The 18,900-nt window shown below is 41.7% G+C and overlaps 1 protein-coding gene across 1 annotated transcript in view; it reads left to right on the forward strand.

Annotated features, from left to right (window-relative positions):
- Positions 1 to 772: 772 nt before the first annotated feature.
- Positions 773 to 18,900, forward strand: part of LOC137375645 (gamma-aminobutyric acid receptor subunit gamma-2) — a 183,055-nt gene continuing 164,927 nt past the window's right edge. The window contains exons 1-3 of the mRNA XM_068043028.1: positions 773 to 891; positions 4,711 to 4,859; positions 4,992 to 5,059. Coding sequence (XP_067899129.1) covers positions 773 to 891; positions 4,711 to 4,859; positions 4,992 to 5,059 — 336 coding nt within the window. The remainder of the gene's footprint in view (positions 892 to 4,710; positions 4,860 to 4,991; positions 5,060 to 18,900) is intronic.

Consider the following 18,900-nt stretch of genomic DNA (forward strand, 5'->3'; position numbering starts at 1 on the left):
CAATATTGCCGTGATTTTGTTTGGGAATAGTCGCAATTATTGCAACACTACACGTGCTATAAGATCACCTTCCTTCGTGTCTGCGTTCCATTGGATAGGAGTGGATGGTCTGGTCAAGATTGAGCTTTGAGTCTGTTTTTAAACTTGGATTACAAGAGGTAGAGGTTGCTATGACACACTTCGCCCTCTGTACTGCTCTCTCTCTACTTCTCTCTTTTGCTTTCACGTGGAAATGCATCCATTACAGATGGAGCAGCTACGTATAATCCCAAGCTAAAAAACAGCCAAATCAGCAGCGTCTCGATCCATTCTGAGAATCGTGACGATATATTTACCACAAGAAGCATCGTGGATTTTGTTGGTTTCAAAGGGAGGGTTCCTTTTAATATCTGGACTAATGCCACAATTCTAAAAAAAAACCGGGAATATAAGGTAAATATACACATGTAATAGAGATACAATTTCCAAAAGCACAATAAAGAAACCTGCATTGATGCTACCAGTAGGTTACTATCTCCACTGTGACTACCGGATTGATTTGCAACGAAAATTATATAAATTGTTGGGTTCAAAAACGTAATAAACTTATTTCTATACTTGTTCCAATTGTATTTGTGTCATTGTTTGCCTAACAGACGGTTGGACTGTCTGATCTGACGTTTAAATTGTCTTCAGCAGGCTGTTCGCTACACGCCAAGAATCAAGTGCAAGCAGCTTTGTGCTATGTTTCTCAGTGAATATTCACGGTGAGAGGACAGAGCCGATGATACAGATGAAACGAGAGATGGCTTCTCGCAAAATCCATCTCAAATGTCCCATCGCATCAATTAACGTCTCTTTCCCCAGAAAGGTAATCTTCTGGACATTTCTGATCGCGTGTCTTCCATCCTGGTAAGTATTTGTAAATAGTCTTTTTTTGCCTATATATTATCTTGAAAATATAATTAGAATGGAAGCCTTCACCCCCCCCCCCCCCCCCGCTCAGTAATCGGCGATTAATGCATTTCTCATCACACGAGAATGCTTTAGCTTCCTATCAGATGTTAGAGTTCCGTTGTTACAGGTCATTAGGTGTTTGAATTTAAACTTGGCTTTATATTTGTGTTTATATATATATATATGTAAAACCCTTAACTGTATTGCATATCATGCGAGCCTTTGGGCAAAATTCGGATTCCATTGTTCATAAATTCTTCGTGGTGGATTTATCTGCATGGCTCCTCTCTTGTTTAAAACATGGTTTTACATTGAAGCATCTGCATGGGATGCGAGGAGGAACGGTGCTGGTGATCGAAGCCGCCCGGGTTTCCGTTTAAAGGTTTTCTGTTGCAGCATTCTCTTCCCTCTTACTCAGGACCGTGCGTGGCCCTATGTAGGTCATACTTTCCCCCTATACCTGCACATACATAAAGACAGTTTCTCAAATCAAGGCAGATGCAATGAATTCTTACGCATATGCTTTCAGAAATAAACAGATATCTACTGGGGCAAACACCCAGTCACACAAACATATGTGCATACACACACATACAGGCATGTAGATGCTTTTTTTGACAGCCGTAAGCACAGAGTACAAGTATCGATGAATCCAGGTTGCACAAATTCCACCCAATGTAGCGAAAAGCGCAAGTAGCGCAAAAGTTTTTTTTAAAATGTCTTGTAAATGGAATGCAGGCCCTGTCAGTTTTGTGACCTTTGGAAATCCGCCGTGACGTTTGGGATTTCCAAGTTTCTTGGTGGCAGGGTGGGGGAGATGAGATGGGTGAATGTTGCATCTGGTCTCTGTCGTGCTTGAGGATTACATCCGTCACGTGTACCTGTCCCCAACAATTGAAAACATATATTTGCAAAACTAGGCAACACATTTCCCTATACAGAACACAAGTGTCAGATAAAGTTGGTTTGATGGCTCATATATTGTAATTGCACTTTATAGTTAGGTCACTCGACAGAGTACGAGTAGGTCTGATCTAGCTATGCTAACATTTCATCCATTGCGGCGACAGTTATGTAGACATTGGAGGGAAAGATACATTCCTTTTCAATAAAACACTTTAATTCTATCTTTGTGACTGGATATTAGCTCTGATGAAAGCAGAAACATTGTCTTGCATCACGCCGTTGCATTCTAAATCATGTTGGTAATCTATGGCCCGAAGCCAGATAATGCATTCATTTTATTAGATTTTTAAAAAATCCCGCATACCAGAGAAGGCAAGCGTTTTTCTTTGTCATCAAAATCTTTGGATACTAGATCCCCGCGAAAGTATACGTCTGAACTGTCTTTCCCTCTCCTCTCCTCACCCCTCATGCGCACACAGTTATGTTTTGGATGTGGCTTCTTTACATTGGGTAAGGGTAAACACGCGGAAACGTTGAACAAGATTACACACTGGATAGTATTCAAAAATGAGAAAGTATTAATGAGCTGTAAATATTCAATATATTTTTCCACCCATTTATTGTGTACCGTTATAGATATACTAGAGACTTCTAATGTAATATTTTGCTTCCTTCGTTACTTTCTGTGGTAGAAACTCTCTGGCCGGAATTTTACAACCCCCCCACCCTCCCAAAGAGTGGGATGGTGGCGGAGGAGGTGGGCCTTTCCCAACCCACTCCTGCCTCTGCCGCAATTTTATGCAAGACAGCGACAGCGCCAGTTATCAGCCACTTAAGGGCTTCTGCCCGCCTTCATGGGGATTTTACTGTTGGCAGGTAGATGGTCCGGGCCCCAGAAAAGTCAATTGCAAAAAGGCGGCAGCCTTCAGCATGCCTGGAGGGGGGCCCTCCTGATCAGGCACCCTGTGCCCGACAGAGGGCCACCCCGATGCCCCAATCAGCCCCCCAACACACAACACGCCCCCTGTTCCCACAATCGACCCCCCCCCCCTTGCCTTGCCGGGGCCCCAAATCACCCCCGGCAAGGCCCCAAAAACTTACCTCTTTTCCGTCCTCCCTGTCATCTTGATCACGAAGCTGCGTTGCAGTCCCAGCAGCGGCCACCGCTCCCGCTGGCACTGCTGGAACTAAGAGCTGCTGGCCCGCTGATTGGCTGGCAGCTCCATTAGTTGAGACTTCCTGTCTAAATGAGTTGGAAGTCCCATTTTAAGACCAATTAAGGGCCTGGGGACTGTAAAATCCAGACTGGATCCCCAGGCCCGGCGGAGGTGGGATCGCCACCGACTTTTCAGTCAGTGGACGGCTCCTGTCCAGCTAGTGCAAAATTCCAGCCTCTGTGTTTGCATTCTTTTTAAAAGATCATAAGTCCATATAGTGGTACTGTCCCCTTTATTACCGAACTAATAGTGTACTGAAGATTGATTATGACAAATTCCAGTCTCCAATTTCCATGAAAAATATAATAGCTAATTAAGCCCACATCATCTGATGCAATATTTAAACATTTCAATAAGCTATGCAGTACTCTAGGTGATTACTGAAGTTTGTGCTGACCATGTTGCATTAAGCACTAAAATTGTAATTTTACCGATATGCTTTCAATAAAGGCACAAACCATTCTATGCATTTTGCAAAGTTGCAGTTCAATTGCCCATTTTTGGCATGTCTTAGCAAGTGACTTAAACTACTGGTTTTGTTTATGTAATGCCTTGTAGCCATGACTCAGTTAATAATCCTTGCAAAGCAAAAGTGTTATCATATGTCAGTATGAAATAAGTTCAAGTGTTCAAGTTATCATAAGAATAAATGGAAGCACGCATATAAAAGCCAATGTTATATATTCATTGATCATCCCATGTCATTAATCTACATCTTGTATGGCAATTACAAAGGCCTATTCCAGAGAATTTACAAAATTTTACACTCCAATACAGTAATGAGCGAGTGCTGCATTGTTAGAGATGCTGTCTTTTGGATGAGACGTTAGACCAAGGCCCCATTTCCCCCCTCAGGTGGACATAATCCCATGGCACTATTTCAAAGAGGAACAGCGGAGTTCTCCCCAGTGTCCTGGTCAAAATTAATCCCTCAACCAACATCATCTGCTCATTATCTCATTGCTGTTTGTGGGACCTTGTTGTGCATAAATTGGTTGTCACTTTTCCTATATTGCAACTTTGCAAATACTTCATTGGCTGTAAAGCACTTTGAGATTTTCTGGGGTTATGAAAGACACTATATAAAATGCAAGACATTCTTATAATTTATAAATGAAAGTAAAAATACATCTTCCATTGTTTCACTTGAAATTCACCTGTGTAACAGTAGATAATAGGATTCACATATCGAGATACTTGGTAATACTTTTAACAGGACTTTCATGTGTTCGTATGAAATAAGTACAAATAGGCAAGTTACCTTAAGAATAAACAGGAACAAACATAAAAAAGCCTATGTTATATATTCAGTGATTATTCCATGTCTACATCTTGTACTGTAATTAAATTAATTATTTCATGTATTATTTTCCTGTTGGAATCTGCATGTTAAATGAAGTAATGCTTCTCAAGAGCATTCTCACCATCAGCTGTTTGCATTCTCACACATCCATATTTTTCCTGTCTCTGTTCTGGCTGCATTAATATATTGTGTGAAAGAGCAGATGTAATGTGAAAATTGTGGGTAGGAATTCTGGCATAACTGGCTTGAGGCAGTAAATTTTCCAAAAAAGACTATTTCTTTCCTGTTTTATCTCTCTATTGATTGGTGACTTTTTTCTTGGGATTTTTTCTCTCTTAATTTTTCAAGTTCTGGTAAAAATGAAGATGAAGACTATGAAGATTTGACACTTAACAAAACATGGGTACTGACTCCAAAGGTTTATGAAAGTGACGTTACTCTTATTTTAAACAATTTATTGGAAGGGTATGACAATAAACTCAGGCCTGATATAGGAGGTAGGTGTACTTGAGGCTCTATGTATGTATTTTCTTTCATTTTTGAATTACCCTTTGATTTCTTTCAAAACTGTATTTGCATGTCACTGAATGACTGATCCAATCCTGATAACTTTCAATATTTTCTTCTAGTGAAGCCAACAATAATTGATACTGACATGTATATAAATAGCATTGGTCCAGTGAATGCTATCAATATGGTAAGTAATATGAATATTGATCTTAACTTTTGAGTTATGAGATCTGAAACTTAATTGTGTGAAATTATGAATGCTCAAAAATCACTTTTCCAGATCAATTTTTGGGTCAAATTCAACCAAAATATTTTAACAGGCTCGTGTCCCATTAACTAGATATACTGGTAGTGTAAACGTGGCTAAAACCTGTCAATTTTTTAAAATATTTGATCATGGACATCACTGGCAAGGACAGCATTTATTGTCCATCCCTAATTGCCATTGATAAAATGGTGGTGAGACATCTTCTTAAATTGCTGCAGTCCATGTGGTGAAAGTACCCTGACTGTGCTGTTAGGTAGGAAGTTCCAGGACTTTGATCCAGTGACGATGAAGGAATGGTGATATATTTTCAAGTTAGGATGGTGTGTGACTTGGAGGGGAACTTGTAGGTTGTGGTGTTCCCTTGCACCTGCTACCCTTGTTCTTCTCGGCGGTACAGTTTGTGAGTTTGGAGCAGGCTGTCAAAGGAGCCTTGGTGAGTGCTGCAATGTGTATTGTAGATGGCACACACTGTAGCCATGGTGTGCCGATGGTTGAGGGAGTGAATGTTTAAGTGGTGGATGTGTTGCTAATCAAGCGGGCTACTTTGCCGTAGATAGTGTTGAGCTTATTGCGTATTGTTGGAACTGCACTCATCCAGCAAGTGGGGAGTATTCTATCACACTTCTGACTTGTGCCTTGCAGATGGTGGAAAGGTTTTCGGGAGTCAGAGTTATAGTCCAGAAGGCCAGGCAGTGAAAGATAGAACTTGAGCCAATCTTCACAGACTTCTATAAGCATTTATGTACAGAGATACATGATGCAAACATGCATCTCCTCACCCAAGAACCACAATTTTAGTCTGTTCATTTTATAGAAGCACAATGAATCCTTACAACATCCTTACTTGCATTAGTAATAAATAACTTTAGACCACCTGCATACAATTAAATATAATTAATATGCAATTAATAGTCAGGAGGTGAATTACTCACTGAAAAATACAGAGCCTCTGACCTGCTCTTGTAGCCATAGTGTTTATGTGGCTCGTCCTTTTAAGTTTCTGATCAGTGGTGGCCCCAAGGATTCAGTGATGGTGATGCCACTGAATGTCAAGGGGAGATGGTTTCTTGTTGGAGATGGTCATTGCCTGTCACTTGTGCGGTGCAACTGTTACTTGCCACTTATCAGCCCAAACCTGAATGTTGTTCACGTCTTGCTGGATGCGGGCACAGACTGTCCTAATTTTCTCAATGAAACAATGTCAGACAATTTTATTACTAAAGCAAGTAATAATGTACTAATGTGTATATGCAAATTCTACATTCTGGAGAGTTTATATGCCATACATTCACAACTGAACACCCTTTTGAATGTTCTTTACTTGAGGGAGGATGGCCTGTTTTTACAATATTGGGAAATCCTTGGAGTTTCAAATATATTAATGCAATCCACATATCACATTCTATATTTAAGCATGCTGGAAATTTTGTCCTTTTAACATCTGTGCACGAGTAAATCAAGTTTCCTAGAATGTTCAAATCACTCATGAAAGCCGACTTGTGTGTTTCCCATGTATTCTGTAGCAGATCAAATTTTAAATTTTATTTTCTATTTCCATTTACCTTTGCACTTCTGTGCAACACACCTGGACTAGCCTACTGGTATTCTTGACATTATGTGCTTAGAAATGTGGCTTCAGAGAATATGTTTTTCAGGAGCAAATGGCCTACTAAGCCCCAATAAGGTAGACAGGAAGCACCTGCACATTTCTGACTGGAAATATGCTGTCAGCTGTATTTGGAAAGGTTGCTGCGCTGGTGGTAGGCTTGCATGCTAGCAACATTTAAAGGTAAGAATAATTTTACGTAAAAGATGCTTCTTACAGGATCTACTTTAAATTTTCGATTGCCCCAGTGATTCACTTGCCACCTGCTGATCTTGCACAGCACAGCATGGTGCTAACTGGCAGGAAGATCCCTCACCATCACTATTTAAAATGACCATAGAGTTCTTACAGGCCATTCTCTAGCACCAGCCTGGCATCTTTATCAAATGGAAGGGATTCTAGTTCCTCACCATACAGCTGGTTTGTGACCATAGGCAACGTATCAAGTGGGTTTATTTCCGCTATCCCAGAAACAGTCATGATTCGTTCATCCTGTGCCAGTTCTCTATGCTACCTTTATTCCAACCAGGCTACCAAGTTATAGGCTAGTTATTGGGTTTCTAGGGATATCTCCACTGGATATGGCTCATGACTGCTGTCAGCAACCGGCAAATAGCTGCAAAGCACACCTACAATGAGAACCATGCTACTAAAAGGAGCATTTATTGAACAATTAATTGGCATGCTCAAGCAACAGTTTCGCTAACTAGATTGTTCTGGAGGAGCTTTGCAGTACATGCCTGAGTGGGTATCCATAATTGTCTTCATCTACTGCATGCTGCATAACTTTGCCATCATGAGGAACCAGCTTTTACCACTACCTGGGCAGCAACAAATGCAGGATGAGGAGAAGAAAAAGGAAGAAGAGGAACAGGAGGATGATGAGGAGTTAACATAACAACTAACACAATTCCTGCCTGCCTGAGCTCTCGGAGACCAGTTCATTGAGAAGCTCTTCACCTGAATCAGGCCTCCCATTCTCCATTCACCATAGTCCCACAATTTCCTTATAACCATCATTCAATTATATTCCTTCACTCTAACCTTATGGGCCTTGCCTTCGCTTCACTAGATGGATAACTACCAACTTTAACAAATAAATATTGTCAAGCCATGTCAGCATTGATAAAAAAAAAATCACTAATCACCCTTGTGCAAACTGTTAGTACTAGGGTTGTGTGCACCTTGTGCTCTGACAAAATGTTTCCCCAGTGGCTACAGCTTGGGTGGTGGAAGGCTGCTGAGCTTCCATTGAGAACACTTTAATGGCCTTAGACAATGATCTCGAACATCTCTGGGCCTTGAGGGCCCAGTTTCAGACTGAACAATCTCAGCGTGGGCTGCAGCAGTTTGGACCGGCTGGTTGTGTGACACTCACAAGAGTACTAACGATGTGTCTTGTCGGGGAGCAGACATGCTGTCATTCTGAGCAAGGACCGCAGGTGCCTCTCCCATGGAACCAAGTCCACTCACCTAGGGCGGCACCTGTGGAAGTAATGTGATGCGCTGGAAGTCCCTTTCAACAGTCATTCCTGAAGCCACAATGGCAGCCACTGTTGAAAGAAGTTCATTATTTTTTGCAGCCATGGAAGCTATCAAAGCTGTCATGAGGCTTCATCATGGTGGGTTCCACTGTGGTATTAATGGGTCTGACCACTCGCTTGATGGCAGAATGGTCTCTGCTCCGCACAAAGCCTTAAAAAAAAAAAGTTGGAATTGGGTTCCTCCATCCTCCATGATGTTGTGAACAAGCTTTCTGGTAGGCTTCTCAGTGCCCCAAGCATTTCCTGATAGATGCCTATCAGCCTTCTTCAGCTGCCTGAACCCTCAAAGTTTGCATAAAAGTCCTCTGCAGAAGAACTAGTATGCAACGTTGCCTTCAGGTGAGCTGGCTTGTGGCATCCTATTCTTCTATTCTAGCTTCCATGCACTTCTGCCCAGAGAGTCACCATGTGAAGCTACCTCCTCTAATCTAGTCTCGAATTATCCCATCGTACCATTATCTGAGCTGCTGCTTGTGAAAGTCAGAGCAAGTGACTGTACATCTTCTGAATGGCTGGGCTCCTCTTCCTCCTCGACCTGAGGGGACTGACATTCTAAGCAACTCAGATGAAGGAGAAGGACAAGGGTTAGCATGTATGAGGGAGAGCAGAGTGTGGGTGAGGGAGGTCAGAAGAAACAAAGATTAGGTGTGAAAAAATCCTGCGCGACATCTCCTGTAGCATAGGCCAGTTGTCCATGGCCTCCACTTTGCCCCTTCCCATGTTGCCCAGTATGTGGTCTTCAAGGGGTGAAGATGGTCTGCAGGCAGGCTGTTCCTCCTCTGGTTCTAGCCTATCGCATTGTGATGCGTGCAATCTTCTCCTCTAATAAAGAGAGAATGTTAGTGAGAGTCTTCAGGTGTTTGGAGAATGTGGCTCTCTAGGCAGGATAGCTGATAGTCTGTATGTGAGGTATGAGTTGTTGGTAAGTGAGGGTTGCGGTAGTAGTGAATATACGAGTATGAGGAGAAGGAGGTGCTATAATCTGCTGTCGAATGCCTGCACTGAGGTCCCCAGAGTGCCATCAGAAAACCTTGGGGACAACTTGAAGTGATTTATGACTTTAACCTCTTCTAGGGACTAAACCAAACCAAGAGTATATCCCTATGAATCTCCTTTAATCAAGTTCAAACTAGACAAATTCTAAGACACTTATTTGGGTCTAAAGAGTTGTACTAGCTTTCCCTCAAAGAGGGAAAACCAACAAAAAATATTACCATCTTTTGGATAGCCTATTTTTTAATAATTATGGCTAAGTCATAAATATCCCAGATATTATAAGGGTCTGGGAACTCTCTTCAATGTGTATCACTCCACTTAAAGAGACACAGAGAGGAGGTTCTTTGTAGTTGTATACAGAATGCTACATGAGATGATTATTAACTTTTATAGATGTATTAAAGAATTTTAGATGCGATACACATCCAAGTGGCTAAATATATCACAATATCAAATATTACTAAAAGATGTAACACATAATCTTATTTCTAACATAGAATCCAAACGTTTAACCTTGTTAATGTTACAGCAAAAATATCTTAGAATATCCATCAAAATTTAAAGTAAACTTTTTACCTTAAATTCCCCTTAGTTGAGAAGCGTTGTTTGAGGATTCAACACTTCTAATCTTTGCTTCAAAAACCTCTCATGTTTATACTGTTTCTGAAGTGTCATCTGACTTTTAGCATACAGATGTGACCTTATTGTGTGTTTTTATATTCCTTTTAAAATGCATATCTTTAATTACCATCTCTACTTAATGTTTTACTGGAATTCCTTTGCTTTTGAAGTTGTGAGCATTTATCTGGTCAAAATGTTATAATTGTGTTTACTTAACCTCTTGTTCCTGTGAGTCCATTCCATTTATTATCATTTTTCATTATCTATAATTGCCCTTTCCATGGCACCCCAGAGCAACCTTCTGGAGCTGACCTGTCTGCACAAACCAATTAAGTTTATTGCTACCTCTTATTGACAGGATATTTCAATGTGTGTGTTTTATCTTCCAAGCCCCTGACAACAGAGACACAAATGGATTTCCCAACTTGTTTCTGGTTCATAGCAGGGATCTTGAAATGTTTTAATTCTACTTTCTTCAAGAGGAATGTCAGTGAGTTTTAAAAACCTGACCATTTATTCAATCTTTAATTCTAACTATTTTTAAATTCTACTTCATTAAGCCTATTATACCTATATTTCATCACACCCCTTTCTTGACCCAAATAAAGGCGAACTACGAAAATAGGTTGCTTAAACTAAATAATATCTAATATATAAACATTCAATAAAATGTCATAACCTATTATGTGAAACAGGGCAATAATACAAAAGACTATATTGACAACAATCATAGTCCACGTTTTTACATGGATCATTTAAATTTTCCAAAAATGAATCTTATAATGCTATCACAAAGTTCAGAATAAAACCAAGTGAGGTGTCGGTGATCTGAGGTCACAGAATGTCGACTGAGATGACTGTATCCCAGCATATTGAACATCAATGATCAATTGATGAAACCACGTGATGAGGTAGAGAAGTAAGTTTCCATAGCTGCCGCTTGATCTTAAACCGATAAAGTCCTGTTGAGATAAACTAAAATGTGTTTTAGTCTATTTTCAGTCACATTCCAGCGAACATCCTCATATTAGGAATAACATGAATAGAGCTGAACATCAGGGAAGTCTGAGGTCACCTGGATAAAAGTGTTATATGTAGAACTTGATTATCTTAAAAACAGCTGTACAGTCCATCAGAAGCTAACGTGGCGATACAAAGAAAAACCATTCCACCATGTTGTACTTGGTACCATTGCACTCTTCCAATGTTATGATGAATAAGAACATCACTTGCATTACCTCCCTTCTAAAGTCACTCAGGCCAAATGCAGTAAAATATTCAATTTCTGCTTCTCTGCAAGAAATCGCATAGGGTAAGGTGTTCAAGCAGTAAGACGACTCTGGCGTGTCACATGCACTGCTTGCATCCAGAAGATCTTTAACAAAAGAATCTAGCAGTACCTTAATCCATGCTTTACGCAAGAGCAAGTCCCATCTCTGAGAGTCTTCAGTACTTCATTCCTTTCCCACAGTGTTTCCTTCTGCTGTCCTTGTGACTTGACTATCACTCATTGCGCCAAGTGTGGTTCCCTGTGAAACTAACCTTTAAGGCACTGTGAGGTTCTACTTAGGTGAGGAACATTTATTAACGCAGTTGGTTTCAGTTCGATTAATGCTGTTTCCGATGACATCCGCCAGGCTGGGTCCTGAAAGAGTATGACTGCACCTTGTACTGTTCCTCCATTCCTATACCTGTCAGAACACCTCTTCAGGTTGTTTAAAGAGACAATTTTAAAAGAGTGCTTGCCATTCAGCTGGTTAGCAAATATTTTGAGAGTTCTTTCATTAATAACAGAATGTATTTAAACAGGTTTCTTGCACTTAGGTCTCAAATCAGCTTTCTGTTCAAACTTTCTCTCCGGAACCCACTCCCCAGTTACAGGTTGCCAAGCTTTGTTACTTACCTGTTTTTGTCTGGTCTTCACTCTGATCCTCTGATCAATTTCATGAATTTAAATTGTTATTTCTTGTTTCCAATCTAATTGTTGCTGTTGGGTCAAGGAGTCAGAAAGTGTAGAGGCAATAAAAGAACCGTGAGTAAGTGGTGTATGCATTTCAACACCATACATTAAATAATACGGTGTTCTAGGGAACACTGTCCCTGATGCACACTTGGGAACATTATTTAGTGATAGCTGCACTTCCGGAATGTTGGCGGCCCACTTATTCCCTCTGATTCTCAACAGTTTGGTCAATAGCTTATTTACTTCCTGGTTTTTACTTTCCACCAGTCACGCTGACTGCAGATGACGTGATGACTCCATAGTTAGGGGAACAGATAGGAGGTTCTGTGGGAACGCGAGAGACTCACGGTTGGTGTGTTGCCTCCCAGGTGCCAGGGTTCGTGATGTCTCGGATCGTGTTTTTGGGATCCTTAAGGGGGAGGGGGAGCAGCCCCAAGTCGTGGTCCACATAGGCACCAACGACATAGGTAGAAAGAGAGATGGGGATTTAGGGCAGAAATTCAGGGAGCTAGGGTGGAAGCTTAGAGCGAGAACAAACAGAGTTGTTATCTCTGGGTTGTTGCCCGTACCACGTGATAGCGAAGCGAGGAATAGGGAGAGAGAGGAGTTGAACACGTGGCTGCAGGGATGGTGCAGGAGGGAGGGTTTTTGGTTTCCTGGATAATTGGGGCTCTTTCTGGGGTAGGTGGGACCTCTACAAACAGGATGGTCTTCACCTGAACCAGAGGGGTACCAATATCCTGGGGGGAGATTTGCTAGTGCTCTTCGGGGGGGTTTAAACTAATTCAGCAGGGGAATGGGACCTAAATTGTAGTTCCAGTGTACAGGATGTTGAGAGTAGTGAGGTCAGGGATAAGGTTACAAGGACGCAAGAGGGCACTGGCAAGCAAGAACTTGGTTTAAAGTGTGTCTACTTCAACGCCAGGAGCATCCGGAATAAGGTGGGTGAGCTTGCAGCATGGGTTGGTACCTGGGATCTCGATGTAGTGGCCATTTCGGAGACATGGGTAGAGCAGGGGCAGGAATGGATGTTGCAGGTTCCAGGATTTAGATGTTTCAGTAAGAACAGAGAAGATGGTAAAAGAGGAGGGGGTGTGGCATTGTTAATCAAGGAGAGTATTACAGCGGCAGAAAGGACGTGTGAGGACTCGTCTACTGAGGTAGTATGGGCCGAGGTTAGAAACAGGAGAGGAGAGGTCACCCTGTTGGGAGTCTTCTATAGACCTCCGAATAGTTCCAGAGATGTAGAGGAAAGGATAGCGAAGATGATTCTCAACAGGGGCGAGAGTAACAGGGTAGTTGTTATGGGGGACTTTAACTTTCCAAATATTGACTGGAAATACTATAGTTCGAGTACTTTAGATGGGTCAGTTTTTGTCCATTGTGTGCAGGAGGGTTTTCTGACACAGTATGTAGACAGGCCAACCAGGGGCGATGCCACATTGGATTTGGTACTGGGTAATGAACCCGGCCAGGTGTTAGATTTAGATGTAGGTGAGCACTTTGGTGATAGTGATCACAATTCGGTTAGGTTTACCTTAGCGATGGGCAGGGACAGGTATATACCGCAGGGCAAGAATTATAGCTGGGGAAAAGGAAATTATGATGCGATTAGGCAAGATTTAGGATGCGTAGGATGGGGAAGGAAACTGCAGGGGATGGGCACAATCGAAATGTGGAGCTTATTCAAGGAGCAGCTACTGCGTGTCCTTGATAAGTATGTACCTGTCAGGCAGGGAGGAAGTTGTCGAGCGAGGGAGCCGTGGCTTACTAAAGAAGTTGAAGCGCTTGTCAAAAGCAAGAAGAAGGCTTATGTTAGGATGAGACGTGAAGGCTCAGTTAGGGCGCTTGAGAGTTATAAGCTAGCCAGGAAGGATCTAAAGGGAGAGCTAAGAAGAGCAAGGAGAGGACACGAGAAGTCATTGGCGGATAGGATCAAGGAAAACCCTAAGGCTTTCTATAGGTATATCAGGAATAAAAGAATGACTAGAGTTAGATTAGGGCCAATCGAGGATAGTAGTGGGAAGTTGTGTGTGGAATCAGAGGAGATAGGGGAAGCATTAAATGAATATTTTTCGTCAGTATTTACAGTAGAGAAAGAAAATGTTGTCGAGGAGAATACTGAGATTCAGACTACTAGGCTAGATGGGATTGAGGTTCACAAGGAGGAGGTATTATCTATTTTCACACTTTCCAAAATTGCTAAGTCCCCTGGGTCAGATGGGATTTATCCTAGGATTCTCTGGGAAGCCAGGGCGGAGATTGCAGAGCCTTTGTCCTTGATCTTTATGTCGTCATTGTCGACAGGAATAGTGCCGGAAGACTGGAGGATAGCAAATGTTGTCCCCTTGTTCAAGAAGGGGAGTAGAGACAGCCCTGGTAATTATAGACCTGTGAGCCTTACTTCGGTTGTGGGTAAAATGTTGGAAAAGGTTATAAGAGACAGGATTTATAATCATCTTGAAAAGAATAAGTTCATTAGCGATAGTCAGCACGGTTTTGTGAAGGGTAGGTCGTGCCTCACAAACCTTATTGAGTTTTTCGAGAAGGTGACCAAACAGGTGGATGAGGGTAAAAGCAGTGGATGTGGTGTATGTGGATTTCAGTAAGGCTTTTGATAAGGTTCCCCACGGTAGGCTATTGCAGAAAATACGGAAGTATGGGGTTGAAGGTGATTTAGAGCTTTGGATCAGAAATTGGCTAGCTGAAAGAAGACAGAGGGTGGTGGTTGATGGCAAATGTTCATCCTGGAGTTTAGTTACTAGTGGTGTACCGCAAGGATCTGTTTTGGGGCCACTGCTGTTTGTCATTTTTATAAATGACCTGGAAGAGGGTGTAGAAGGGTGGGTTAGTAAATTTGCGGATGACACGAAGGTCGGTGGAGTTGTGGATCGTGCCGAAGGATGTTGTAGGGTACAGAGGGACATAGATAGGCTGCAGAGCTGGGCTGAGAGATGGCAAATGGAGTTTAATGCAGAAAAGTGTGAGGTGATTCACTTTGGAAGGAGTAACAGGAATGCAGAGTACTGGGCTAATGGGAAGATTCTTGGTAGTGTAGATGAACAGAGAGATCTTGGTGTCCAGGTACATAAATCCCTGAAGGTTGCTACCCAGGTTAATAGGGCTGTTAAGAAGGCATATGGTGTGTTAGCTTTTATTAGTAGGGGGATCGAGTTTCGGAGCCACGAGGTCATGCTGCAGCTGTACAAAACTCTGGTGAGACCGCACCTGGAGTATTGCGTGCAGTTCTGGTCACTGCATTATAGGAAGGATGTGGAAGCCTTGGAAAGGGTGCAGAGGAGATTTACTAGGATGTTGCCTGGTATGGAGGGAAGGTCTTACGAGGAAAGGCTGAGGGACTTGAGGTTGTTTTCGTTGGAGAGAAGGAGGAGGAGAGGTGACTTAATAGAGACATATAAGATAATCAGAGGGTTAGATAGGGTGGATAGTGAGAGTCTTTTTCCTCGGATGGTGATGGCAAACACGAGGGGACATAGCTTTAAGTTGAGGGGTGATAGATATAGGACAGATGTTAGAGGTAGTTTCTTTACTCAGAGAGTAGTAGGGGCGTGGAACGCCCTGCCTGCAACAGTAGTAGACTCGCCAACTTTAAGGGCATTTAAGTGGTCATTGGATAGACATATGGATGAAAATGGAATAGTGTAGGTCAGATGGTTTCACAGGTCGGCGCAACATCGAGGGCCGAAGGGCCTGTACTGCGCTGTAATGTTCTAATTCTAATTCTAATGTGCTGTACTCTAACCCAATCCCCCTTTGCACACGATAATCTTTGAAAACCTTAGAAACAAAGGCTCCGCCTTGATCAGAGTGTAGGATCTTGGGTGCACCAGTTACAGTAATAATGTCAGTAATAGCATTGAGAAGTATGGTTTCTGAAACAGATTTTGTGGGGACCAGCCAGCAAAAAGATGTGCAGGCATCAACACAAACGAGAACATGTTTATACCCCATTGATGGGGGAAGTGGTCCAATTAAGTCAACAAAAAATTTCTCTATTGATTTGTTAGGCTTCACAGGAGCCAATGGTGGCAGTTTAATAAGTGATGATTTATTGATCAAATGACATGGTTCACAATTTGCCACGTATGTTTTACAGGCTTTAAGCATGCCTGGACACCAATATCAAGGAATCAATTTACAGAATGTTGTTCGGGCACCACTATGTACCTGACCTACACCCTCATGAGCTTCTTTTACAAGCTGTTCTCGTTTGTAACTTGGGTGTACTTCCCGGACACTCTTGGGTAACTTAACCAGTACAGTACTAGTCAGGGTCTCCGAATAGAAGCACTTTGATGGATATTCTTTTGGATTCTCTTTCAAAGGGTCTAAAAGCTGAATCAGTTCCTCATCCTGATTAGCTGTCATTCTACTGTAGTGATTGTATTAACTATGGCAGGCCCCTCTCGTGGGGGTGTCATACAGACTGAATGTTTTGTCTGTCCATCTGCAAGACTGTTGCCCTTTGAATGTACTGAACCAGTGGTATGCCCGGGTATGTGAATTACCTGACAATTACTTTTCTCCTTTCGCAAATGGAGAATATCTTCCCACAATGATTTGTGTTTTATGGGTTTACCTTTTTGATTGGTAAAGAAAGTTTGCTCCCAGAACACAAGGTCTTGTTTGTAAGCCTGTTTACAATAGTAATAATCTGTACAAATTAATGTGGGCTTAATAGGGTCTACTTTTTCTAAAGCATATCGTAATGCTGCACCTTCAGCGTACTGTGCTGTCTGTTGGCCAAGGGGATGGACAGTAATTCTTCTGGATAGAAAGAATACGAATCCTGAAAGGTACCTATTACTATCCCCATTCTAGCTGAGGATTGTTGGGATATCTCTTTTTTTAATCATCATTGATGACCCATCACAGTAAATAACTTGATGATAATCTGTAAGTGATTTCAGAAGTACTTGCTTAAGTCCCTCCTCAGTATCATCATCTTCCATAACAGGGAGGTGTTCTAAGTCCATGTCTAAGGATAGAAATTTAAAAATGAGTGTAGGATCACTCAAAAAGGAGGCCCATTACATGCCCTCCCTGAGTTGCACTCAGGAGGTGGGAATATATTTGTATCCAGCTGTTACACATATTATTGGGAAGATGAGATCAGAGTTTAGCATCGTGGAAAGGAACTACCGTAAACGTGCAGCACCCCAGCCTTGACAACAAGTGTCAAGTCTATCAAGGTTGTTTAAAATCCACCTTGCTTTATCTTGGTTGCTTGACACATGGCATATATAGAGTTAAGATTCACATTGCCTAAGGGTGTCATTTGAGACAGCACTGGCTGTCCCACAGACAGAGGAAAGCCTGCAGCACCATCATTAGCCGAAGCCTGGAGAAATGCCTGTTTCATTTGAAGGTAATGTACCAGTAGCTGCCTATAATCCTTCCGCAAATTCTGATCACAAACCTCATTGTGAGGAAGCCATCTAATCCGAAATCCTTGGCCGCCACGCATGCTCCCTCTTTCAGCTATTTGTGAGCTAATTTTTATTTCTGTGTGTCTGCAACCAAAATGTAGCACCTCTTTAAGAACAGTTGACTGCCTTTAAGTGATGTCCTTGACATCCAATATCACCCACCTCACTCCAATAGGCATCCAGACCATGGGTAACGGTGTCTGCACACCTGGAGCATTAAAATCAGTAAGCAGCATGAATATTATGTGCTGCCTGCACACATATTAACTGGCATATGCAATGCCATTTGCTGTTTCATTCCCCATTTCACCAGATTCAGATTCACCAGATCAGATTTCTAGACTATGCTGTACACTCATAAAACTATAGGTTTAGAACTGGCAGGTAGTAAGCGTGTTTGTTTCATTTATAATAATGCACCATTTTGCCAACAGGACATAAAATAACCTTCTGTAAAGTGGCATTCAATTTATTTCAGGTCTTGTTATCTAAATTAACAAATGTTTTGAGTGTTAATAACATTGACAAGTAGTATTTTTATGCTTTGTGTTTATGTATATTTTGTATAATTCAGATACTTATGTTAAACAATAGGTAGATGTTAACTTTAATTGATGAGAATGATAGGTGGGAGTGGCTTTATAAATAAACCTGGAGAAATTCAGATGACCAACTATTTGAAGTTCTGTCTTATGGTCTGAAAGCTTCAATTTAAAAAAAAAAATTGTAATTCCCTTTGCATATCTAGTTTTTTTTTATCATGGGGAACACTGAAGGCTAGACTATTCCACGCTTCTGTCCTTCAGAACATATGTTTTAAATAATGTCCCATCTGCCTGTTTTTACGGTCAAGTGAAGAGGGGTCGAAGGGCCTCCCTTTTTTCCTCCTCCTTGTTTGACCACAAGTTTAATTCTTTCTTAAAGTGGATGTACTGGCCAGTTCAGTAAGTGTTATAACAAGATGATCATAACAAGAACCAATCAGACAGGTTTTCTTGACTTTAAAAAAAGAAAAAGTTTAACTTTATTGCACCCAAACCAAACTAATGAAAATAATAAACTACGTGCCAACTTTCACTCATACACACACAAGAGGTTTACACACACAAATAGGTTACAGAGTGGAGAGAAGTTAGATTGGTTGTGTTAAAGTCCATAGAAAAAGGGGGTATACAGTCTGTGGGGTTTGGTGATTCAGCTGGCTTCTATCAGAATTCAGTGGTCCTGAGGCTTTTAGTTTGAAGAGATAGACGATGGATTTGGTGGGTCTCGGAGACAGCGATGTGGATGATTTCCTCCAACAGGGTTTCTGGTTGTAGCCGGAGCATGCAAAGCTGGTCAGTCAACAGGTAGGATTTGAAACTTGCAAGTTGGCACAGAGAAAGAGGCACCCCCCACTTGGGTCTACACATGTCAGAGTCCACATGCTTCTCCTTGCTGCTTCAGAGAAACACAAGCTTAAAGCCACAGATGGGGAGGGGCTTGTCACATGACAGTCACTCAGCGATTCAAGCGTAGTAGTTAGCAGTATTTCTGCTTTCCAAAAGAAAAAGAACAAGCACTTCCCTTAAACTTCCTGG

The sequence above is a fragment of the Heterodontus francisci genome, chromosome 12 (assembly GCF_036365525.1).
Source record: "Heterodontus francisci isolate sHetFra1 chromosome 12, sHetFra1.hap1, whole genome shotgun sequence".
In the NCBI taxonomy this organism is placed as follows: Eukaryota; Metazoa; Chordata; class Chondrichthyes; order Heterodontiformes; family Heterodontidae; genus Heterodontus; species Heterodontus francisci.